Here is a 26,567-nt window from a genome sequence, read left to right as displayed (position 1 = left end):
GTGTGTCCCTTGTGTGGGTTGTGTGTTCCCTTCTGTTGTAGTTGAGCCTTGGTTGGTGTTTGCACATCAATGGGAGGGATTGACCCTCAGACTGATTGGTTGTGAAGACTGGCTGTGACCACAGTGGAGGAGCTGTAGTGCAGGGGCTGACCCTAAAGCGCAGGATTTGCTTTAGCGGGGTTCTGGTTCCTGCCCAGTCTGCCGTTTGGGTGTGTTGTCCTTGGAGGCAGCCAGTTGATGCTATGGCTCGGTCTGAAGCTGACCATTGGGAGTGCCATCCCCTGGGCCTCCTGAAAGGGGCCCACCCACAGGCCAAGTTCAGCTGCAGCCTGTGCCCTGTCCAGGGCCATCTGGCATGAACTAGAAAGCAGTCCACAGATGGCTGCCCACCTGCGCTGGGTTTGGAGGTGCTTGGAGAAGCCAAGCAGGGATCTGAGCTGGCTGCTGCTAGTGCCAGGCTTGGGGCTGCTCAGCAAGAGGTATGGAACTCACTGAAGCCAGAGGCAGCTTGTTTGGGTTTTGTGAGCCTTTGAGAGATTTTAGGAAAGTCCATACAGCACGAGTCAAGATTGGCTGTTTGTATGGAAAAGCCACTGGAACCGGCGTGGTTGAGTCTGCAAGTTGGGTGTGGCGGGGTCTTGGAATCACCAGGGCGGAGTCTCGGAATCACTGGGGCAGGGTGCATGAATGGTGTTAGCTAGGTTGATGGAGATTCAGATATGGCAGCTGCCTGGGTATGCACACTGTTAGTAGGGAGGGCTCAACAAAGAAACAATGCATTCTACCAGCACTTCTGCTGGGAGAAAGCTCTTGCCCTGAAGCCAAACAACTCAGTTACCCACCACATGTCCTTGGTGCCTTTCAAGCTGCTGCCCTAGCCCTGGAGCTCAGAGTGAGTGAGTCCATCAGTGAGTAAGACTGTGTGTGGGACCTTTAAGAGGAGCTCCTGGGACTCTAGCTGTCCTCTGCCTCACTCAACCATAATCTCTGCTGGTTTTCACAGCCAGAAATTGTGCGAACTTCTCTTCCCAGCATTGGAAGCTGGGGAGCTTGGTGTGGGGTTTGGGACCCCTCACTCGTCAGGGGAGACCTTCACAGCCGAAATAGCCTTCCAGGTTTTTAATGGTCATACATGGGTGTGGGACCAGCTCATTCTGCGTCTCTGCCCATCCTGCCAGTCTGAAGGTGGCTTCTTCTGTATGTTCTTAGTTGTAGGGCTTTGGTTCAATTAGGCTTCAGGTGCTCCTCAACGATGGTTGTTCTGTACTTTGTGATTTCCATGTGGTCATGAGAGGAGGCAAACAGGATTTACCTACTCTGCCATCTTGACTGAAACTATTTTCTTTTTCTACGTTTGTGGTTTTTAACACCACTATTTGAAGAAATGTGGCATGGGCACCCTTTGAAAGACAGTGGGATGATTCCTTTTATTTTTTAACTTCCCATTCTCTCTGTAGACCAGAGTCAACACTTGCCCTTGGGTTTCTGTTTTGAGGAATTGAAATCATAATTGTTAAAAGGCCATTTAAGCAGGAGGTGTCACATAGAAAGATAATATCTGCCTTAAATTTAGAGTATTTGTAGCTGTCCAATGAAAATTCCTAAACATAGGACAATTTTAGCCTATACATAGATAATGCCAGATGCTCAGATGCGGGTAAGTTTTACTGAGGAAGCTTAAAATTTATGAATCCATGTCTTTTTAAAAAAATAATTATCAGAAATGATAATATGAATGTACTCTCAATGTGTAAAAAGAAACTACCTTAGAGACTTATAGAATATACAAGGTGAGTGTTCCCTGGCCCCAGATAACCATTATTAAGATCTGTTTGCTGGCTGCATCTTCAAGACTTATTAAAAAATTGCCTATATGTGTGTACATATATAGCAAAGTTACATGTTTTTGTTTTTATTTAAACGTACATGCTGGGTATATTGTTTCCTTTTTTCACTTGTTGCCTATGTATATAGATCTCACTCTTTTTAGCTGTGAAATCAGTAGTCCATTGAATGATAACAGCATTGGATATTTTCCTTTTTTTAAAAAAATGCAAGCTTTCAATTTGAGGAATTTAAGAATTTGTAAAACGTAATCTTGGTAATCAGTTTAGGGAAGGAATTGTCTTAGGCAAGACGTTTTGAACTATATATGTTTTGGTTTGCCGAGGGATTCAAATGTGATTGTCTACTTGACGTCAGACCTGAGATGAATTTAAAAGTGCAGTTTTATATAGGAAAAAGCGGGGAGCAAGGGAGGTAGCTAAAAGGGGAGAAATAAAAAACTAAATGTAAAACACGAAAAGACAGTATAGGTTCATCGAGTATAAGTAATGTCCTAACTTCCGTTTTGTACCTTTACAAAGTGACTATAGGTTACGGACACTTACCTAAGAAGAGAGTAGCTAGAGAGGTGGTGTCAGGATTGTGCTGGGAAAGGGAGATCATTTCAGTTGAAACTTGCTCTTGTATTATTTATCTCGAGTCAGTGGTACTTTGCCCTGTGTTTTAGAAAAGGATTTACTCTAGGGCTCTGTACTGGTCATCTTTTTATCAGCGCTGTCTCAGGTCTGGAGTCTGAGATGCGTCTATTGAGACATGAATGAATCTCGGTTGATCTTTTGAGTAGAAATCGCCGTTGGGAACAGTTTTGCAATTACTGGCTTAGACACAATACCTGGTCGGTAGTAGACCAAGAGCCGGGAATGGACCTGTCACTGGCTCCACGAATGACTAAATGAGTCTTTGTTGGAAACGAGTCAGGTACTTAGAGACGATGGTGAGAATGCTGCTGGGAGCTCTCTCCTGGCTTTTTTTTTCTTTTTCTTTTTCTATTCATTTTTTTGAACATACCTTTTTTTTTTTTTTTTTAAGCAAACTTTTTTCTTTTCTAACTGTTTTGCTTTGAGGAGTTAACTTTTTGCTTTATTAATTTACTGGATCTTTCAAATCATTACAACAAAACATTAAACCATTCATACTGAGTGGGGGACACGCCATTCCAACTAAAAAAGTCTAAATGGGAAAAAGGTTTTATTTTTTTAATTAAAGTTTTTATTTTGGGATGATTGTAGATTAACATGCTGTTGTAAAAAAATAATACAGAGAGGTCCCATGTACTTTTTACTTAGTTTCCCCCAGTGGTAAGATCTTGCAAACCTGTGGTACAGTGTTACAACCAGGAAGTCTCCATCTTTAATACAGTCTGCCCATCTCGCTCGGATTTCTCCAGTTTCCATTTGTGTGTGTATTTGGTTGTATGCAAATTAATAACAGTTATAGATTTACAGAAAAGTTACAAATATAATACAGAGCGTTCCCGTATCTGACACACACTCCTGGTTTTCCTGGTTATCATCTTACTTTACCATGGTCCGTCTCTCACAGCCAGTGACTGAGCTTGATACATTATTATTAAACTTCACATTCTATTCAGATTTTATTTTCTCCTAAATTCTAGATGCTCAGATGTTGATAAGTTTTACGGAGGAAGATTAAAATTCATGCATCTATATATTTAAAAAAAAAATTACAGAAATTTTATCCCCGGGACCCCATGCAGGGTCCCACATCACGTTTAGTCGGCATGTCTCAGGCTTCTCTAGATGGTGACAATTTCGCAAACCTTCCTTATGTTTGATGACCTTAACAGTTTGGAGGAGTATTGATCATTTGTTTTGTAGGATGTCCCTCGATTTGGGTTTGTCTGTTTTTCTCATGGTTACAGATTAGGGGAGGAAGACCACAGAGCCGAAGCGCCCTTCTCAGGTTCCGTCAAGGGTGACGCAGTCCACACGACTTAATCACCGTTGATGGGAAGCTTGACCACGTGGCTGTTAGATCGCTCCACTGTTGGGAAGTGATTTTTTCCCTTCCTTTCCATACTGTCCTCTTGGGAGGGAAGTCACCTCTACACAGGTACTTAGGGAGTGGGCAGTTACCCTCCGTCTCCCTGAGGGCAAAGTGTCTATACATAAATTATTTGGAATTTTTCTCTATGGAAGAGCTGTCCTTTCTCTCCCGTTCATGCATGTATTCAGTCATTTATGTCAGTGTGGACTTGTGGATATTTATTTTATACTATAGGTTAGAATACAGTACTGTGTTATTTAGTTTTTTGCTCAAATTGTTCCAGCTTTAGCCACTGGGAGCTCTTCCATTTGGCTTCTGTGTCCCTTTGGCATACCTTCGTCATTTGTTTTTGGTGTTGAGCACTTCTTTACTTTCTGGTATTGTGAGATGTTCTAGGCTCCCATTGTATATGTTCTCCCCCGACTTTATAATCTGCCATTTCTCCAAGGAGTCCTGGTTCTTTTTATTGGAGAAGGAATGAGAAAATATGGTCTGGGCCCAGGCTCTGCTGCTTGTTAATCCTGAAGTTCAGGGACAGAGCTAGGAAACAGGTGTGTGTACATACACGTCTGTACAGCATTCCTCACTGACTCACTGTTGTCGGTAGGTTCTTGGAAACTACGACTTCAAGTGAAACGCTTATTGAAATCAATTTTACCATAGGTCGATTGATCTAAATGAGTTGAGTTCCTGTGCCATATTTCTGGTCACAAAAACATCACCAAACTTCCAAATAAAGATCCAAAACACTTCTAATACTAGACAATGTAATAAATGTGAGCTATACGTACGTACACGTGAGAAAGGTTAATAAAAACAAGTGAGAATTATTTGCTAGGCCACCAGTCCAGTGCTGGCAGGGAGTCAGAGCTTATCATAGTCAGCAGCTCGGTGCAGGGCAGAACCCACCCAGACAGGAGGCCCTTCGTTGCAGTGCACTCACACCCACCATCACTCTTCCTGGGACGACTTAGACACGCCAGTTCACCTCACATGCACCGCTTTGGGATGTGGGACGAATCCAGAGTCCCCGGAGAAAACGCACACAGACACGAGAGAACGTGCAAACTCTGTACAGGCAGTAGTCCTGGCTGGGAATCAGGGTTTTTCCCTCAAACGTAATGAAATGACCATTGAACGAAACGATATTATTCAAGGACCTACTGTAATTCAATATAGTTATATATATACACATATACATACATACATATATATATATCCATCGCCACCCATCTTAAACTGTACCTGAGCTCATGCTGAAGTCTCCAGCTCTTAACTCAGTACTATGTGGGTCATTCCGGCCTCCCCCTCTTGCTTATCTATAGTAACTGTGTCCACCAGGGAAATCTGGCTCTCATCTGTCATCCATGCACTTACCTGTTTAATCTCAATGTGTACATGTAGCAGTCTCCGAATTGTTAACCCCTTGGGAAACAACTGTCACCTAGAGCATGTATGATTCCTTTTGTGTTTGGTTTTACACTCCACCCGTTTCCAAGTTACTTAGGTAACTTTCTCTCCACCCTTTTCAGTAAGGTTTTGTCATATATTTATAATACAGTCAGGTTCTATATTCTTAGCACACATTCCATCCGGGCATCTGACTGCTGAACCAGTTATTTAAGAAATTGCATATTGCATATTAAGGTTTGCTCTTACGCTGTCAAGTTCAGTGGGTTTTGACAGACGTGCTGTGTGGGGTCATGCATGTACCACTACAGTGCCATACAAAACACTTCTGTTGACCTAAAATCCCCGTGCTTTACCTACTCGTCCCTCTAAATCCCCTGGAACCCCTGTGCTCTGTGGTTTTGCCATTTCCAGAATGTCAGATAGATGGGGTCACACAGCATGTAGCCTTTTCAGACTGACATCTTTCCTTTAGCGGTGTGCATGTAACGTGTGGATGCTGGCTCATTCCTCCTGATCATTCGGTAGAGTTTCATTGTATGACCGTAGTCATGTCTTTTAAATCAATGTACACGTTCTTCTTTCATACCTTTCTTTCCCTTACAGTTTATCTGTTGAAGAACTTGGGCCTTAGCTTGTTGACTTTCTTACAGTCCAGTTTTGCTGACTGCATGCTCATGGTGCAAGTTCAACTTGTTCTTCTGTTCTCTGTAGTTCCTGCAAATTAGTAGCGGATGCAGAGGCTACCTCAGACCTGAGCTGAGTATTCTTTTGTGAAGACTCTGCTGTCTTAGCGCACAGACCCTCTGAGACAGCTGGAGAGTAGACATTTAGAAGATTAGGTAGAAAGTAAGTAAACTTAGTTTTCAGGAACTGGAATGACCGATATTTGAGGTCTTTCATGCCTCTTACGTTGGCCAGCACTTGCGGCAGAGAGGACGAACATAAAACAGAATCAAGTCAGTAACTTTTATTATTGCTTCTTAGCAGCTCTGGTAAAACATTTGGGGGAGTAAAGTGGGAACAACAGGTTAAAATGATGTTTTAGGAAATTTGATTGCTCTCTCTATACATGTATAACTGCCATTTGGGAGGTGATAACAAAATTTAAATTATTAATAAATAGCCCAGGGTGGTCAGTACCATGGGGATTTTGCCTGAGGTGTGACCTTGGGCAGATCCCCAAATCCCACAGGAGCTTCACTCATTTCTCGTTTATGGTAACAGTACTTTATATAGCATTTTACATTTTATAAAGCATTTTTCATATGTAATTTCATTTTGGTACTCCTGATACACTTTTTAGGTAGCGTTGGCAGGTAAGTCTTCTAACCTGTTTAGGGGACACTGATTGTAAATGGCATGTGTGGGCCTTGAAATTAGATTAATCTGACTCTGCAGTTCATTCTCCCATTACATTATTCTGGAATGTTTTTCCAACACCACCAAGTAACATTGTTGACCCCGAAGTAGAGTCTTTTTGTCCGGCATCTAGACAGCCAAATAAACTGACACTGGGTTGTAGTGAAAGGAAAGAACATATATCTCAAAGGTACCAGTGAAAGGAAAACAGGCAGCTGATGCTCAAAGACCTGAACTCCCTGATGGTTTTCAAATGGCCTCTTTTTAAGGACAAAAATCATGAGTAAGGGGTTTAGGGTTGTGGGCTGTGTTGATTGGTCGGTTTTGATTTTAGCTTGCATGATCTTCTTAATGATTTATTTTTCCCTTGGCGTCATCCTGTCCTTTGTTACTGGGGTTGAGAGGTCTTCTTCTTTCCAAACAAACCAGAATTCTGGAACACACCGTGGGATTGTGAGTCAGTGATGTGACCTTAAGAGCTGAAAGACAAGATAATTCACCTTGGGCTTAACAGGCTACATTTTTTTGTCTCAAGCAGTATAGTTCCTGAAACCTGTTTTGGGTCTCCAGGCTCCCGGACGTGCCTAGCCTCGTTTTTAAATCTGAAGCTATAGTTTGCTTTGTGACAGGCCACGGCTTTTAAAATAGCTAACTTAATAATTTTAAGTAAAAGCTAAATTTTCGTTTTCTGTGATGTGCTGTCACTTTTAGTAATTCTCCAATCTTGGCGGACACTGATGGGGTGTCCTACTAATTTGACTCAATTCTGAACTACCTGGAGAGAGAAGGAGATCGCACAGATGCAGGGCTCAGCCCCACAGACTGCACGCAGTTCAGACTCCAGTCGCAAGTCTAGGTTGTCAGCTGTGCTTCCAACTGACCGTGAGTGATCCCCTCCTCGGGTTTGGTAACTTGCTAGAATGACTCATCTCTCGGGGAAACATTTCCTTACATTTACCAGTTTATTTTAAAGGCTATTATAAAGGATACAGATGAAGAGCCAGATGAAGAGGTAGGTACAGTGAATGTGAGGTCTGGGGGCGGGGGTCCAGAGCAGAGGAGCTTTGTCCCTGTGGAGTTGGGGTGTGTGTGTCCCTCTCCTGGCACGTGGATGCAACCCAGAAGTGAGTAAAACCAAAATACCTAGTTCTTACACAATTATGTTGCCACTTTTGTAAATTGAAGGTGATGGTCTAGATAGGTCCTAAGATCTATTTTAGCTCTGAGATGCAAAGGTCCGAGTCTGGGGAATTTATTTATGGAGATTGTCCAGTTTTGGCCAAGTCTTTTGCTTCTTAGTGTCACAGTTTATGTAGATGATGGAATGTTTATACTTGTCTCTTTGCTTGTATCAAAATTCATGATGGTAGAAAAGTATTTTGAGCCCTTGAAAAATTCATGGAAGAGAATGCACAAGAATTGCACTTCCCTTTACAGTGGTCAGGCTTCCCCAGATCAGTCGTCGTGGGAAGCTCTGGGTAATGTGTGACATGTGCATCAGCTCTCCCGTGCTGTCTCAGGTTTGCACTTCCCTTTGCGCTGAGCTCAGAATTCACTACAACTGAGTCGAGACCCTTGTGTGAGCCGCAAAGTGTTTATTTCAAGGGCCTATGCCATATAAATTATACTTCTGTTTCGGGTTTTCCTTGCAAGTTACTGAATCTTCTTGAATTAATGTATAGGAAAAAGGGATTTAATACAGACATCATTTCAAGGGCTTTAGGAGCAATAGGTTCTAGGTTTAGTTTCCAAGAATTTCCTCTAGCCTTCAGATTTCTCCTGCATCGTAGAACCAGGAAGGTTGCGCGCTGCCTCCCCTGCAGGAAGCTGTGCCGCCCCCCAGCGGGGAAGCTGCAGCAGCCACCTGCTCCAGAAAGCAGCACACACCCCACCTCCCCCGTTCCCGGACCAACTCTGAGCTGCAGCGTCAGGCTGTCTGGGGAATTCGCTTTCTAACCTTTTCAGTGTCATTAGGAAGGAGTTAGAATACTAATAGCTAAAGCTAACCTGAACCTTGTATTAGTTTCCTGTGGGCTGTAACGAAGGACTACAAACCGGGTGGTTTAGAACAAGTTCTGGAGGCCAGAGCCCCAGGTAAGGTGTTGGCAGGGCCGCGCCCCTCTCCAGGGGCCCCGCGGGAGGACCGGTTCCCGGCCTCTTCCTGCCCCTGGAGGACTTGTGGCCCGTCCGTCACTCCATTCATTCTCTGCCTCCGTCTCACGTGGCCTTCACTCAGCTGTCTCGCCTGCCCCTCTCTGAGGACAGTTGTGATGGCATTTCGGGCCCACCCAGATAATCGAGTATAATCTCATCTCAAGACCCTTAACTTAATAACATATGCAAAAATAGTTTTTCAAATAATGTTTACAGGTCCTGAAGATCAGGACGAGGACATACTGGGGGGGGGGACACTATCAGCCCACCATAGATCCTGATGTGTGCAGGCAACGTCCCAGTACCTGAAAAGTGGCAATTCATTTCATCTTCGCTGTAGCTCTGGGAGGCAGAAACATACCTATTTTAAAAGTGAGGAAACCAAGGCAAAGAGAAATTATGTAACTTACTCAGTGTTGCACAGCCAGAAAGTGGCAGGAGCAGAAAGTGAACTGTCTTAGGTGTCCTGTAACTGATGTTGAGTGATTCCCAGTAGCTGCTGCTCTGCGGCATGACTGAATGCAGGGTTTCTAAACAGTTAAACTAGAAGCCAACGGTCATTCACATCAGTACCTATTTTCATTAGTATTTGGTACTTATCACTTGCCTTGGTATGAATATCTTGAGTTTTGTTTTCAAACCTACAAATGTTAATCCTGTATTACTTATGGTATCCAAGGTTTAATTCCAGCTGCTCTAGTTTCTGTGCTTTAGAAAATTCTGTGGTAAATGAACTCAGGAGATAATTATCAAACGAATTCTCTCTAGTTCAGTAATTGCTTATTTTAGGATTTTGAACTGTGCTGTAAGTGCTGTTTAAATTTTAATTAAAATGAAATAAAATTTAAAATCCAGTTTCTTGGTGGCACTACCCACATTTCAAGTTCGATAGCCACCTGTAGCCAGTGGCTGCTGTTACTGTAACGGACAGCACAGATGCGGAACGTTTCCACCATGATGGAGCATTCTGCTGATGCAGAGAAATAATTTTTAGTGCTTATTGCCTATTGGTGGGTACCTGATTATTAGAGAAGCACTGTCACACATTCAGCTGCTCAGTCCGTCAGCTCAGTAAACTCGCTTCACTGCTGAGTGCTAATCCACTATCTCTGCGCGTCCTAAGTTTGTACACATGTCACCCAGAGGAAGAAATTACACGCTGAATGAGCACTTTTTTCCTCCTCGATAGCAGGGCTTTCTGCTTTGCTTTAATTCTCTTTACTCCCTATGAATTGAGATCATACCCCTTATAAGAAGCATTCCATAGAATTCCATAGAATTTTGAGCTCTCTGCTCAAATTCCACCTCTTGTTTACAAACTTTCCTGATTTCCCCCAATACTCTCTAGATATGATTGTTCTTTTAATTTTGATAGTATTTCCGTTTATCTCCCGTAGCGTGCCCATGTGTAGTACCTCTGTATGTTTATTATTTTGCATTATGGCTTCTTATCCCTCCTAAAGAAAGCGTACACCTTGGTGAATTTTCAAAAAGGAACAGGCTTGTGTGTCTGGCGTGCAGAGGTGAGTGGGCAGCACCCAGCACGCCAGAAGTCCCCTCGCGCCATTCCCTGGGCCCCACCCTCCGCCCTCAGGATTGTCCGCTGTCTGGCCTTATGTGCCCGCCAGTCACCCTTTCCTGCTTTCATACTTTCCATGCCTGGGGTGTGCAGGATGTGTCTGTGGCCAGCTTCCCCCCCCCCGCTGCTTGTTCATGGTGAGGTGCACTGTGGTCCTGCGTGTGCCGTGAGCGCTCTTCATCGCTGTGCTGTTTCATTGAATGACTATGCGACAGTTTATTCTTTTTATTACTAATGAACATTTTTGTTTTTAGGTTTGAGGTATTACAAAGAATATTACTATGTCATTCTTCTACGTGTCTTTTGGTGTCCTGAATATATGCATTTCTGTTGCATATGCGGTACCTGTGTCTGTTAATGTATAAAGCGAGGAGTGGGATTACTGAGTTGTAGGGCATGTACTTTAATCATTGTTTTCCCTTAGTTTATTTTTGAAAACATGGAACCTACAAAAATAGCAAGAATACTAAAATGAATTCACATCTCTCTCTACCTCTTTTTGTGAATCATCTGAGAGTTGGTTGTAGATATCATGACAATTTACCCCTAAGACCTAGACCATTCTCCTGCATAACCACAACACAGTCACCACGTTCAGAAAGTTTAATGTTGGTGAAATAGTATTATCTAATAATGTATGGTTCATATTTAAAAACCCCACTTACTCCAGTAATGTCCTTTATGCCTTAAGAAAAATATATGGATTGGGACTCAATCCAGGATCATGCATTGCATTTATTTTCATGTTTGTTTAGATTCTGTTCATCTAGAAGAGTTCCCAACCTGTTCTCTTTCATTGCATAGATATTTTTAAAGAGCTCAGGTCAGTTGCTTTGTGCACAGTCCCTCAGTTTGGACTGGTCTCCGTGTTCTTCACGATTAGACTCAGGGTAAGCCTTGTTGGTAGGAGGAAGACAGTTCCTTTCGGTTAACAAAAGTAGTCTCTGGGTCAGCACTTTGTAACTGGAAATATCCAGGCCCCTAATACACATATGTGTGTGTATATAAATAACAATGTATTTTTGTATTGAGGTGAAATTACTTTAAAGTGAACAATTCACTGTATTCACAAATGTACAATCACCACCCCATCTCTATCAAGTTTCAAAACATTTCATCCGCTCCCCATTTTCTCTGTGGCTCCTGGCAACCTCCAATGTCCATTCTGTCTCTATGGATTTACCTCTTCTGAATATTTCATATAAATGGAATTATACAGTCTGTGACCTTTTGTGTCCAGCGTCTCACATGGCATAATGCTTTCAAGGTTCACCCATGTTGTAGCATGTAGCAGAACTTCATCTCTTTTTTCCTTTTTCCTTTTTTATTGTTAGTTTCAGGTGTACAAAACAACATAGTGATTAGACATTTACACCCCTCACAAAATGATAACCCCAGAAATCTGCCACCCATCTGACACCATACATAGCTATTAAAGTACCATTGACTGTATTCCCTGTGCTGTACTTGACATTCCATGACTATGTAATTTTTAAAATAATAGTTGACATTCAATATTATTTTATATTAATGTCAAGTAGTGGTTAGACATTTGCATAATTTATGAAGTGATCCCCCTGATAAGTCTTGTACTCACCCAGCACTATACATAGTTTGTACAGTATTATTGACTGTACACCCCATCCTGTATTTCACATCCCTGTGACGATTTTGTAACTACCAATTTGTACTTCCTGACCCCTTCACCCTTCTTATCCATCCCCCAACCCCTTCTCATCCAGCAACCATCAGTCTGTTCTCTGTATCTATGAGTCTATTTCTGTTTTGTTCATCTATTCTGTTCTTTAGATTTCACATATAAGTGAGATCATATGGTCTTTGTCTTTCTCAGTCTGATTTATTTCACTTAGGATAATATTCTCTAGAACCATCCATGTCATTGCGAATGGTAAGATTTTATTCTTTTTTATGGCAGAGTAATGAATACTCCAGTTTCTTTATCCAATCGTCTGTTGATGGGCATTTCAGTTGTTACCATATCTTGGCTATAATAAATATGCTGCAGTGAACACGGGAGCATATATTTTTTTCAAGTTAGTGTTTTGGATTTCTTTGGATAAATACTCAGGAGTGGAGTTGCTGGGTCATAAGGTAGTTCTATTTTTAATTTTTTGAGGACCTTCCATACTGTTTTCCACAGTGGCTGCATCAATCTGCAATCCCACCAACAGTGCACGAGGGTTCCCTTTTCTCCACATCCTCGCCAGCACTTGTTTGTTGATTTATTGATGATAGCCATTCTGACACCTGTAAGGTAATATTTCACTGTGGTTTTTATTTGCATTTCTCTGATGATTAGTGACTGCAGAGCATTTTTTCATGTGTCTGTTGGCCATCTGTATGTCCTCATTGGAGAAATGTCTATTCAGGTCCTCTGTCCATTGTTTTAGTTGGATTGTTTGTTTTTTTGGTGTTGAGTTGTATGAGTTTTTTTACAAATTTTGATATTAATCCCTTATCAGATGTGTCATTGGCTAATATTGTCTCCCATTCAGTAGGATGTCTTTTCATTTTGGTGGTGGTTCCCTTTGCTGTGCAAAAACTTTTTAGTTTGATGCATTTTGTGAGGGGTGTAAATGTTTAATCCCATTTGTTTATATTTTTTCTGTTGTTGTTTCCCTTGCCTAAGAAGATATGAGTGTAGCAGTGAAAATATTACTAAGGGTGATGTCTGAGAGTCTGCTTCCTGTATTTTCTTCTAGGCGTTTTGTGGTTTTGGGATTTACATTTAAGTCTTTAATCCATTTTGAGTTTATTTAATACGGTGTACAAAGGTGGGCCAGTTTCATTTTTTTGCATGTATCAATCCAGTTTTCCCAACACCATTTATTGCATAGACTGTCTTTACCCCATCTATATTCTTCCTTTTTTTGTCATAGTTTAAATGACCATATAGGCATGGGTTTACTTCTGGGCTCTCTATTCCAGAATTTTATCTCTTTTTGTGGCTGAATAATATTCCATTGTATGAATATAACACGTTTTGTGTATCCATTCATCCACTGATAGATGTTTAGGCAGTTTCCACCTTTCATCTATTGTAAGTGACCTGATGTTTTTTTGCTGCTTGGTTTTAGCAATCATTGATGATTCTTGCCTGAATTAGTTACTATACTGTGATGATTATGAGATGAAGAGTTGTAATTTTGTCTTTCATACTGTATTAGGTAGAATTCTCTTGTGAAGAAGACTGGTAACATAAGTGTGTGTGTGAGTGTGTGTGTGTGTGTGTGTGTGTGTGTGTGTGTTAGTATAGTATTAATTTCAGCATGGACTTAACACGGATTTTCATTTGGTGTATAGTAATCTATTCTTGTTATTATTCATTTTTATACTCAAGTTGTGCTAGAATTACCGGACGGACGCCCATTTCTTATACTCCCCCATCAGTGTTGGAGTCAGTGGCTTATAGGAAGTGTCCATTTATGTTTATTCTTATTTAGGAAGCACCAAATAATTCAGGAATTGTTTATGTGTGGCATATGAGGCAAATAATTGGTGTTTATGATAATAGATTTGTGACACGTCACTGGTGTGCTTGGGACCTCATAGCATGGAGCCCCAGTTATGAAATCTGATTCCCTGGCCTTCAAATGAGTATGGAACATGGGCTTTATTTTAAAGAAAAAAAGAAATCTAGTTGAATGGTGACTGTGTGGGCATTTATTTATATTTGAGGCTTTCTTTCTCTGACCTGATAGTATCGGGACATGATCAATTTCTGTGTTTCTAGTTGTACCTGACCTGCCTTTGTTTAATTACTACAGTTCCTTTTTGTGCAGCTAAAATTCTTGAAGCACTTTTTTTTTTAAGGCAGATTTTTCTTTCATGAAGTTCTGCAAAAGAATAGGTGAAAAAGCTTAAAATTCAGGGCTTAATTTGTGTCTATATTTAAAACATTTTGTGTTTTAAGGGAAAATAATGGTGGTAAGTATTAAAATTATATACTTTGCTAAGAATCATGAGTTTGTTTATATTTTCAAGGTAATGCTAGCCTTTAATTTCTTTTTTTCATATATCTATATACGGGGGGTGGTTTTATTTGTTTATTAAGCTCAGAGAGGAATTTTTTTGAAAGTCATGGTCATGCCTTTAAAATAGTGATTAAAATGGAAAAGAAAGAGTTTTTAACAATAAAGTGATACAAATAAAAAACACCACTTAATCTTTCTGTTTCTTTACAGCTGCAGTTTTTGAATAGTAAATAAATTCTAGTTGGTGGTTATAACTAAGAATCTCCAGGGTTCTGTTCCCAACAGTTTTTATAACTAAAGGAATGAAATTTCCCATGGTTCTTGGAAACATCATTTGTTGTACACCTAGTATAACAGTATTTGTAATTCTAAAATTTCCCGTGTTACTGAAAACAATTATAGTTAGTTAATTCCTTTGGTCTATCACTGGAAGAGTAAATAGATGATACAATTACTATTTCCACTTCTACTGCATTTTAGAAGTTCTTTAAAATAAGTCTCAGCCTCCTGTGGCCTTGCGTTAGAGCATTGGTGCTCACCTGGCACGAGGGCACCTCTGTGATCTAGTGGGTAGAGGCGAGGGATGCTCCCAAACACCCTCCAGTGCACGGTGCGCCCCCTTCACCCTCCCCCTCTACACACACAGAATTGCCGGGCCCCCAATATCCATTGTACTGCTGTTGAGAAGCCCTGCATTGGGGCTAAACCTTATGGTGTTTGCAGAGATAACCTCTTCAGATTGTTTGAAAAAAATAAGTATTTGAATTTGTGTTTCGAGATAGAAAATTGTACATGCAGTTGAAAGATGAGGACCCGGGCATGCCGGCATTCTTGCAAGGCTGTGGTTCTAGAATGAGCATCAGAATCGTGTGTGGGGCTTGTTAGACTCTCGGTGGCCAGGGGGACTGGCGCGTCTTATGAGCTCCAGGTTGGCCGTGTGTTCTGCGGAGCCGATGCAAAGGTGCCTCTGGGATTGGATGCAGCGTGTGCGCGGTTCTACTTTGTCTAGTTTGTCTCCTGACCTAGTGCTGCAGCTCTGGGCTCTCGCCCCTTCTGGAGTGGACCTCCACACGCCCTCCCCGCACATCTCCTCCCGTCCGGTTCTGCTGCTTCTGGAGGCCTCAGAAGTTACTGGTGTCCCTGTGCGTTCTGTGAATACAGGTTTGAGACTGCGCCCAGGCCCTGCCCTGCATGACAGGCGCATGCTCCGCCTGTCACCGCCACACTTGGCACTTGCCTTGGTCTTGTGTGCGCAGAGTGAAGCTCAGGGGCAGCCTCTGACTGAGTGGGAGAGGGGGCTCTTGGAGTCAGGCGGGTTCTAGCTGTGTCACAAGCATGTACTCTGTGAGTTTCTTCGTGTGTCAGAAGGGCTTAAAACCTTCGTGGGGCGTTTGTAAGGACTGAGGGGGATACATTGAAAGACCCCGGCACCAGTGTTGAGCAAGTGTTCAGCAGGTAGTATGTAATGTTTGTGTTGCCAGCGGTTGTTTCCAGAGGCCCTTTCAGTTTAACCTTCCCTTCCCCACACCCTGTTTTATACCTTCCTTCATCTCTGCCCCTCACCCCCCGTTAAGACAGAAGTGAATTACATACTGTGGGTGGTATCATCTCGGGTTAGAAATTCAATCCAATAGCCTGCAGGGGATTTACAGTTAAAATAAGTGTGATTGTCACACTGTGCTAGAAAACGGGCATTTTTGTGGTGCGGGTACAAGACTTGTTTACTACTGTGCTCAAAATTTCGGTTTCTGTGATCTAGTTCTTGGCTGTATAAACTGTGCCTTTTACTTGTTCCTGTATTTTGTTCTAATTCATGTCCTTATCTGTCCATTTGTTCATTTATTGCTTCTAAATTTGCTGTGGTTAGGGAACCTGGTTATCAAATTTAAAATTATGTCCAGGTTCAGGGCGAGTAGGTTGTGAGTTGCTGGCCTGGAATGGGGCTGGGGGCTGGGGTTGGGGCGCTTGTCAGGATGGGGGGAAAACAGAATGCAGACTTCGCTTCTAAAGCTGCATGTGGTGACCATCCAGGTAGCTCACGGGTTTTGGTAATTGTGATTGTGGGCCGATTTGTCTTACATGGAGCTAGTGTTGAGCTAAATGAACTCAGTACCTTTTGGGCCAATTGAAAGGATTAAATTGAAAGAAAGATCATTTGGCGTAGTAAGACTGAGAGGAAGTTCCCTGCTTTCCTTCCCTCCCATAGCTGTGCCCCTTGTGGATGGATCACCTTGCTCGAATGTTTCTCTCTGGGAACTTCTGTCATACCACGTGCTGGTTTTTAATGCTCTTCTCTGAATTTCAGGCCAAGTCGTGCGTCTGTCACGTTTGTGGTATCCACCTGAACAGGCTTCACTCTTGCCTCCACTGTGTCTTCTTCGGCTGTTTCACAAAGAAACATATTCACGAACATGCGAAGTCGAAACGGCACAACCTGGGTAAGGCTCGCTCTCTTGAGAGGTCCCGCTGGGCGTCGGGAGTGGTCAGAGCCCCTGACTCAGCGTCCTTTGAATGTAGCTGTGCAGTTCCACTCTTCCAAAAGGCCACTTCTTTGACCTAAAATAATTTGTGGCCTCCTTGTGAAACTGTGCAGGGGAAATGAAAGCGATAAAGTGAACTCAGATGGATTATTGTACCCCCCTTGCCTTACGGCATTTAAGTTGGTGTCAATATTTTGTGCAGTCTTAAATGATAAATTCTGGTGGCTTACTCCTTATATTCAGCTAACTTTCTTTGAAAAGTGCCTTTTCTTTAGTGGAATATCAGAGCCTCAATTTCCCTGTGGAAAAAAATAGTTAGAAATAGATTAGGCAAAAATTTGCAAAGGAATCTCTTAAATGCAGTATTAGGTTATGGATGTCAAAATGGGGTTGCGTGTGCGGAGGTGATCGTTATTGCTTTCAGTAATGGAGTTCGTTATTTTCAATAATGCAGGTTCATGAAAAAGCTAACAACACTGTGTGGCATCAAGATAAATTTGCCTTTCATATACTTACAAATTTAAACTCATACATTCTGGAAGTTACCATAAAGCAAAGTTCTGCTCTTGGTTTTATTTTCTGAGTGTTAAGTGTTTGTCTCCTTTAGAATAGTGTTTGCTGTTAAATGATTGTGAGGTTGTTACGATATCCTTAAGAAAATCACTTTCAAAAGGTAGTAAGCCAGAGAACCTATTCTAGAAAACACTTCACGTGGTCCTATCAATTCCAGTTAAAGATATTTTTAGGCCTTTTAAAAAAAAAGTTCTGTAATCTGGTGCTTTCTTGAAAACATTAGCCTAAAAAGCCCTAATTGAAAATGGTATTCCACAAGGTTACATAATAAAATCAGTGCGTTAATCCATGTCCCTTAAAGCTCCGTGTAAGCCATGCACATAGTGAAAGATAAAGCTGAGATTGACAGTAAGTCTATTTTTTTCTTAATCTTTTTTTTATTTAAGGCAAAACAAATCTCTGTCTTATATGATGTGTTGATGCGCCAGTTATTTTATTATAGACGCAGGCAGTCGGTCAGCTCAGTATTGTGCTGTTTGCAATAGCTACAATTACAATGGGAACAGGAATGTCTAGGTGACTTGTGCTAGTTCATAGTAAAGAAAGCATGAAAATTTATACAACAAATTCTGTTCCTCACTTCGTTACCTCAAATTTTAGGGTTTTTTGTTTGTTTGTTTGTTTGTTTGTTTGTTTTTAAGGTAGTAGAGATGGACTGTGTCCAGTTGAACACAACTTATTTGGAACTGATGACTTATAGCATTTGCACAATGGCTGCTTGGGATTTGGGGCTCAGACTGTGACAGTGAGCTAACTGGCCTTTTTGGAGGGAGAGCTAATGGCCCCGATAGGGCTCACAGCTGTGGATGAGCAGACAGCCGGTCCTGGGGGGGGCGGGGGGGGGGAGACAGAGCAGCAAATGACTGCTTCTTACACTGAGGAACCAGAGGGAAAAGACGCTGAAGGGGACAGTGTGGATGCGACAGAATTCTGACGTAGCTACTTAACGTAGATCTGTGCTTTTAATAATATAAACGAAGGGTACTTCTGCCACATCTGATTCTCAGAACTGACCTGTTTAGGCCGCTATTGCAGCTGGGCTGTGATTCAGGGTGGTTAAAGGGTTATGGGAAACTGGGAAAACTGGAAATAGATTTCCATCTAAGAAAGTTGTCTGAAGAATCTTGTTACCCTGCGTCATCTATAAAAAAACTCACTTCAGAAATTTGTGGTGTTAATTCATTTTGTCAACCTGATTTACACACTCTGCCTCTACTTTTGCTAGAAAGAGTGTTTATAAAGTTTGCTTTAAGAAACAACACCATGAGCTGGGAGGGAGATCTACTAGCTCTTTGCTGAGTCCAACATACTGAAGGTTTCATACGTTTGTGTTAACAAAGCTAGAAATTAGTTTTATGTGTCCAGGTGGGACAGAGGAGAGGGAGCAGGAGAGAGCAGCCGAAGTATAAACTTGTGACTGCTAGAGAAGAAAAAGGGGGGTCGACAGCCCTGACCCCGACCTCGGGTGCATCTTGGTCTTTCCTGACTGGCCAGGGGCAGATCCATGCCCCCACCTGGGCATCTCACTCTGCTGCTGCGACCCATTGCACACCCACCTCATAGGCTGTTATATTTGGGTGGTCATTTTATGAAGGGTGCTTTGCAGAATGTTCAGTGGCCATTTAATGGAGCAGTTGAATGGAGGAGATGCAAGGAGCCTTGATTTCCTGGTGGTCAAGTTCTTGTACCACCCCCCCCACCCCCCGGGAATATCCACTAATACAGTATAATGGGACCTGAAGTGGATTGTTAGGAAATTTCTCATTGGGCGTCTGGTTTTTAACTAGAGTAGTTGAGAGGCCTAAGGTGAGTCTTTGTCATGCGGGGAGTCATCAGGTGGGGTCTGTGCTCCCACTCCCCACATAAGAACGCAGGATATGGCGAGGCCAAAAGGGAACACCCACGGAGCCATAGGTAGGGGAGTCATACTAGTATATTCTAGCTGGCGGCACTATAGTCTCACTGGAGGCTGGATCCACACTGTCCGCAACCCGCCATCCTAACTGCAATCCGTGCTTGCTAGCTCAGCCACCATCTTCTTGCCAGCCCCCATTTGCTGCTAGCGTAGCCACAGCAGCTATATTAGTGCCCAATGGCTCACTGGTTACAGCTGACGGCCAACTAGCCACAGCTGATGGCCATCCAACCACAGTTGATGGCCATTTACTACCTGAGCCAGCACCTTTCCACGTGAAGCCAAGAGCCTGGAAACTGCTTTCTGGGGCTCTGTCCCCACAGTCTTGCCTGAATGTTGGGGATGATGCACTTACAAATAGAAGGTAAGAAGCAGTAGGGTCCTGTGGAAGGACAGAGGAACAAGTATGGCATGAAACAAGGAGGGTCTGCATTCTGATGAAAGATTCTACTTCCTTTGTCCATCCTGCCCTATAAAATTGCCTTCATGCGATAAAGTACACACGTCTGAAAAAAGAACTTACTCTAATTTGGTGTAGTCGGTCACATTTGCTGATCAGCTTCATCTGTACCTGTAGGTGCGCTAAACTGAATGCTGGAATCCCAGGTAACTGAGGTTTTTGCTCTAGAGAAAGAAATTTGGAGCTGTTTGATTTCCTACTTTTTAGTTTCGTATAAGTTTTTGTTTTATGTTGAGTCACAAAGGTGCTTGGATTTTGCCTGTATGAGCTACAAACAGTGTAAAAGGAATGCTTCTAGCTTTGTTCCATGCATCTTAGAAGAATGATTTCAGTTGCACAAAAGAGTGTGAGTGGGGGGGTGGTGCAGGATATCAGTTAACTCACCTCTGAGTTGGTGGGGTTCTCCTTCCATTCTCAAGGCCATCCTGTGACCAAAGGGAGAAAGATGTGCTCATGCATGTGTGGTGCCTGTGTCAGCTGATGGCTTGGGAATTGCCAGTATAAAAACAAAACCAATAGGAGAGCCCGTCTCCACATTGATTTCGCTCTTATCCAGACAGCTGGCTTATTGTACTTCACCACTTGGTCTTGGTGCAGTCAGGCTTTGTCCTTGGACTAGTGATTTTGACTATGAAATCATTTTCCAAATGAACTACCTTGATGGTAGGTGTTGCTTTGCGTTTTTAAACTGTATATTGAGGTGAAACTTGCAGAACATACAGTTAACCATTTTAAAGTGTACACGTCCGTGACATTCAGTCATTGACGATGTTGTGCAACCACCTTCTCTACCTTCAAAACGTCATCACTTCAGAGAACCCCATATCCGTTAACGCCCCGTTCTTCCCGCACCCAGTCCCGCAACCATTAATCTGCTTTTTGTCTCTATGAACATATTCTGAATATTTCATGTAAAAGGAATCACACAGTCTGTGACCTTTGTGTGGCTTCTTCCTCTTAGCATGTCGTCAACATTCATCCCTGCCGTTGCGTGTCAGTATTTCATTCCTTCATACGGCTGAATAATACTGTTTGGAGATTGACCACATTTTATTTATTCATCCGGTGATAGACATTGGGTTGTTTCTACTTTTGGGTTCTTATAAATAATGCTGTTATAAACGTTCGTGTATAAGTTTCTGTGTGGACATGTTTTTTTGTATTTTGGATATATACCTGGCAATTAAATGGCGTATTCTAGATAGTAAATCCTTATCAGATACATGATTTGCAGATATTTTATCCCATTCTGTAGGTTGTGTTTTCACTTTCTTAATAATATCTTTTGTTTTTAAATTTTGGTGAAGTCCAGTTTACCTTTTTTTCCTTTTGATGCTTGTGCTTTTCGTGTTAAATATAAGAATCCATTGTCAAATCCACGGTTGTGAACATTTACTCATATTTTCTTCTAAGAGTTTTATACCTTTAGCTCTTCGATTTAGGTCGCTGATCCATTTTGAGTTAATTTTTGTAGATAGTGTAAGGTAAGGGTCCAGCTTCATTCTTTCGTGTCTGGTTATCCACTTGTCCGAGTACCACTGGTTGAAAAGACTGTCCTTTCCCCACTTTTGACACCCCTTTGTGATGAAGTGTTGCTGTGGAAAGTGCCCCGAAGAAGGATTCACCTTGAACACGCACTGAACAAGCGCACACCTTTCCCAGGCTGGTAGTTTTGCTATTGGCTGTATGCCTGGCGCCGTTTCCATGAACGCCTGCGCTTCTCAGAAATTGTCTTCATCCTCATTACGGGCTTGTCTCTGACTGGATTTCTCTTTGATGTCCCCGTGCCATGGCTGTGCCGTTAAGGAGTATGTGCTGCCAAAGGGCAGCTGGCAGAGCTCGTGGGGACACTGACGGGGGCTTGCACAGAGCATTTGGGAGTCTTGTCAGTTTTTTGAGAGGGGAAGGGGTAGACATGGGATCCTTAAATCACTATTTGAGTCTTAATAGACTTGTTTTAGAGGACTTGACAGACCCACCACAGTATTACTGATCTGTGTCGTCATGGTAACAAGACATGCAATATGATAAAAGCTGTGATTTATTAAGACATTACTGTTTACCACGTTGTGTACTGTAGTTATATATATTCATATAATCATCCCACAAAACTGTGAGGTATTAGGGCTGTTATTGTCACTGTTATACCAAAAGGGAAACTGAGGCTCAGAGGAAGTAATTTATCAAAGGTACATAACTACCAAGTGGCAGAGCTAGGATTAATATCACTTATTCTAAGTTCGTGCTGTTTCCTTTGTGCTGCGTTGCCTCTCAAACATCTGATAATGCTTGGTGATTTCTGAGCGCAAAAAATTACTTTTAATTATTGGATTGAGATAGTGCCTTTCTTCCATTGCTCAAAGGACTTTATCTTATTTATCTTTATAATGAAGTAATTAGGAGCCAGCTGTCAGCCCTATTTTATAGATGATGCAGCTGAGAAAGTAGGTAAGACCCACTCACAGGTGGACAGCAGGCAGTCTGGATCAAGAAGTCAAGGGTATCTGGTGAGACGATAATTTCCTGCTGTTCTTACAGGAAGAGTAGGCAAGTAACTACTGCATTCCTTTCTGGTAACAGTCCCAGGAATTGTAGACGTGGTAAACATAGTTAACTGTACGTCAGGGCACGATGGACGGATCTGACTCAATGAAAGTTTCCGCTTGTTTTAAGTGTCGCTCTTTCAAAGGCCGAGCATCCCTGGTACTTGTTTGGTCTTTTGTAAAATAGGGGTGCGGCACCTCGTTCTCACTCAGATTCCTCAGCCTTTGGTGTGAGCTTCCAGAGAAAAGATACATACCTCTTCTGTTTAGGATACACTGTCTGAAGAGGGAGGAAAGTCTTTTGTAGTAACAGGGTTCTATAATTTGAGAGTAGAGAAATGGTACAAACAGTCCAACGTCTTAAAAACTTACGTGTCTAATTTGTGTTCTTTAGCATTAACCTTTTCGATTTTAATTACATTTTGTCTCTCTTCCCTCCTTTGTCTCTTTAGCCATAGAGCTTATGTATGGAGGTATCTACTGCTTTTTGTGTCAGGACTACATATACGACAGAGACATGGAAATCATTGCCAAAGAGGAACAACGGAAAGCTTGGAAAATGCAAGGTTTGGTTTTGCCTAGATTGACGCGCCTGATTTGTTTCTTAGTCCTGCGTTTCCTCATGTTTGTCAAGCGCAAAACTCACCGAAAGAAAGATCAATATTAAGGGAGAGAGTCAGTGTAGGGAGGTAGGGGAAGGTAGGAAGAGCCCCCCACAGTCCTGCTGGCTCCCTCCTGTAGGCTCCCAGTGGAGCCAGCCTAGGCTCCAGGACAGGCAGGTTAGAGGACTAGCCGGGCAGGTGCAAAGGCCCGTTGCTTCCCGCAGCTTCCCGGAGCTGCCTCTGCTGCACGTCTCCCACAGGCCATGGCTGCTGTGGGGGGCTCTGCTGGGGTAGAGACGATGCACCAGCACTTAATGTCCTCCCGTTTAATGGCTTATTCGTAGGTACCGCAGCAGCAAGGCCACGTCCCCATCTAGTCCCTGAAGAATAGTTTGCCCTGAGCTCTCCAGCGTTCCAGAAAACTGTCTCTCCTCAGTAATATTAAAAATGTTAAATATTTAAAAATTAAATATAAAAAAAATATTTAAAATGCACCTGGTTCCTTCCAGGAAGGCAGACTTTTCTGATTACATTATTGTAGAATCTCTTATAAAGCTCTTAACTGCTTGGGTTGTGTTTGATCTGTGTCAACAGAACGAAGTACCCCTTCAGCACCCTAGTTCAGCACTTTCCCTGTGACGTTCGTGTGTAGTCGAATGAGATTCCCATGCCGCTGACTGCGGCGTTCACCTTGACCCCACGAGCTCAGTGGTCCACAAAGGAAGTTTCGGAAAGCAGTGTACATTTTTCTATATGTTTGTGTTTTTCAAGAATGAAGAACAATAGGAAATTTTTATACTTTAATCATTTATTTTAATAAAATGTAGCACCTTAACTGTATTTACTGAAAAATAGAGAAACTGTAATTATTTTTGACACATTTTGGAGAACTAATTTGAAATCAGTTAATGCAGTGAAGAGGTTAGGCTTTCCCTCTCCTGTGTGTGTAGCGCCCCGTGGCCGTGGGACCATTGTGGCTCCTTATTTGTTGTCATCTCCACACACATGCTGCCACCATCGGCACATGGTCAGGGGTGTACACAGACATTGTGCAACCCCTTTCCTGAGCGTTCACGTAGTTCTGTTTGGCTTCCCTGATTTGTTTTCCTTTTTTTTTTAGTTCATTTCCACATGTGCTCATGCTGTTACGACAGTGATAGGTGTAGTTTCTCCCATGTGACCGCTGAGCATTTCTCAACTAGCAGAACCGGCGCTGTTTACAAAGAGAACATATAACCAAGCATCTGTTTTACACATTTTTGCCTTAATTGTTCTGCTTTAAAAACAATGCCTTTTTTTTTTTTTTTTTGAGAAAGGAAGAATAGAAACAGTTACTCTCGGTGATGAGAACTGTTTGTGTTTAACAAATCTTTTCTGGAAAACAACCACTTGGACTTCAGCTTCATATTCTTTTTCCCTCAAAAATTTAGTAACATTGATCTGAGTGTACTGTTTCTTTGTGCAGAACACTACGCCACAAGGCTAAGATACGTGTGTGCCAGAGTCAAGTAGAATTCTTCTAAAATCCTTCCGCAGTTCCACCTGTCAGTGAGATGCTAGTCTATTAAAGTTGATTGAAAGGTGCAGAAATGTTAGGTAACATGGAACGAGCACTTCAGAGTGAATAGAGTGTGTATTAGGATGAAATGTGGTACTAATTAGCATTTATAGCCTTATTGTCTCTGGTTTACATCTCTTATGGGGACAACTGCTCAACAAGATACATTTTTCAAAATATATTTCAAAAACAATGCGTTTTCTATCTGTCAGCTTGACTCATTCACCAGAGAATGCGTCGTCTAAGTCGCCAAGTACTTCCCATTGGTGCTGATGCCACAGTCTCTCTCTCCTCAAGGATCAAAGGCTGTGAGAAAACAGCCATCTTGGCGTTAATGTCAGGGTAGCTTTAATTGGAGGTACTGCTTTCCTTATTGCAGGAAACAGCTTATTCACAGCACATTCTCTAAAGGAAATTCCTGTAAGTGTTCTGTTAGCCTGTCATAGCATAGTAGGGTTTTAGAAAGACCTTGTGTTACAGATGTCCCTCTTTGAAATACAACCTGATAAATAGTGTATCACCACCATTTTCATTTATAAACTCACTTGTTGAAAATTTAGCTAACAGCACCTGGAATTGTCTTTCATCTTCTTAGGTGTTGGAGAGAAGTTTTCAACTTGGGAACCAACCAAACGGGAGCTTGAACTGCTGAAACACAACCCCAAAAGACGAAAGATCACCTCGAACTGCACCATAGGTAGGTGGGTGGCAGTGCTCGGAGTTGTGGGCTGGTTCCTGGTCGGTTTATTTCTCAGGATTTAAAATGAGTAGATGTCAAAATGTAGGTTTCCTAACATAGTCCTCTAAGCCCCTGAATAGCTCATTCATCCGTTTGCTTACCAGCCACTTCTCGAGCTCCTGTTCTCTGTGGGGACCTGCGATAGGCTTGGGGTGCAGTGATGGGTGGAAATAGTCCCTGTCCCTTAGAGTCCAGTTGTGTAAAAAGGCTCAAGTTTATTCTCACCAGGTTGAGGCAGCGTACAGTAATTTTTAGGGAGCGAAATATATGTGTGAGCCTGTTCTCTGGGTTTCCCAAGACTTGAAGAAAGACATTTTAAAAACTTTTTTAAAGATATTTTTGTTTGTTAGAGATGCTGCATTCTGACCTGTCCTGTTGCCTGTTGTTAAAGAATATCTTTGGGTCATTTTATCAAAACTTAACAATGGCTGAAGTTTTGAATGGTGGGACCAGGGGGGAGGGGTGGTGATGAACATTCCTCAGTGCAGTTTATGGAAAAGTGGCGTAAAAATCAGGACGGCATTATATTTCTTCTTTTTTCTTCTTGAATGAATGAATAAAAACAAAATGGACTCATAAATGTAGAGGAACCACTGTGATTCCATTGGGGTTCAGTGGTACCCCCGCTCGGGGTCGGGTCACCCCCGCTCTCCTGTCTGCCTCCTTCCCAGGTCTGCGAGGGCTCATCAACCTTGGAAACACGTGCTTCATGAACTGCATCGTCCAGGCGCTCACCCACACGCCGCTCCTGCGAGACTTCTTCCTCTCTGATAGGCACAGGTGTGAAATGCAGAGCCCCAGCTCCTGTCTGGTCTGTGAGATGTCATCCCTTTTTCAGGAGGTGAGCACTGTTGCCTTCTGCAGTGTAACATTTCTGGAACTATGTTTGCTTCTCCCCCCTTCGTAAAAAAATAAGTTGACTACAACATAATAAAGGGGCAAATTTCTAAAATCTTACATAGTGAGTAAATATGTATTATGTACATTTATTATGGAAGAAACACATTTTTTCCAAAAGGAACCGTTAGAAGACTATTGGCATTACTTTTCGAGGCACACAAGTGACTTGGAGGATGAGACAGCGCCCTTAGAGAGTGGCATAGCTGGTGGGCAGTGTTCGTGAATACTGTGGGGTTCGGCCTTGCCTGTTGTCCGCTGTCTGCAGTCACTGGGTGTGTGGATGCGCATGGGCCACTTCCCTGTGTGTCCCAAGGAGCGTGGATCTTCCTTTCTGTTGCTGGACCGCTGAGTGCTGCACACATGTGTCTCTGTTACCATCTGTCCTGAGCATCAGGTTCTGCTCCCCTGGATGGGCTGTAGGCTACACTCGTGTCTGTCCTGTCCG

At 42.5% G+C, this 26,567-nt stretch overlaps 1 protein-coding gene across 2 annotated transcripts in view; it reads left to right on the top strand.

The window, feature by feature from the left end:
• The window catches only part of USP22 (ubiquitin specific peptidase 22), a 49,764-nt gene that overhangs the window by 5,743 nt on the left and 17,454 nt on the right, over positions 1 to 26,567 (top strand). The window contains exons 2-5 of one of the 2 annotated variants that reach the window (XM_074320615.1): positions 16,658 to 16,790; positions 22,776 to 22,889; positions 25,079 to 25,180; positions 25,894 to 26,063. In XM_074320615.1, the coding sequence (XP_074176716.1) occupies positions 16,658 to 16,790; positions 22,776 to 22,889; positions 25,079 to 25,180; positions 25,894 to 26,063 (519 nt within the window). The remainder of the gene's footprint in view (positions 1 to 16,657; positions 16,791 to 22,775; positions 22,890 to 25,078; positions 25,181 to 25,893; positions 26,064 to 26,567) is intronic. The other variant, XM_074320616.1, reaches the window with a different exon arrangement.

Source organism: Rhinolophus sinicus, linkage group LG15, assembly GCF_036562045.2.
Source record: "Rhinolophus sinicus isolate RSC01 linkage group LG15, ASM3656204v1, whole genome shotgun sequence".
Taxonomy (NCBI): Eukaryota; Metazoa; Chordata; class Mammalia; order Chiroptera; family Rhinolophidae; genus Rhinolophus; species Rhinolophus sinicus.
The sequence above is the reverse complement of the archived record's forward strand: the minus strand, read 5'-3'. Positions and strand labels throughout refer to the sequence as shown.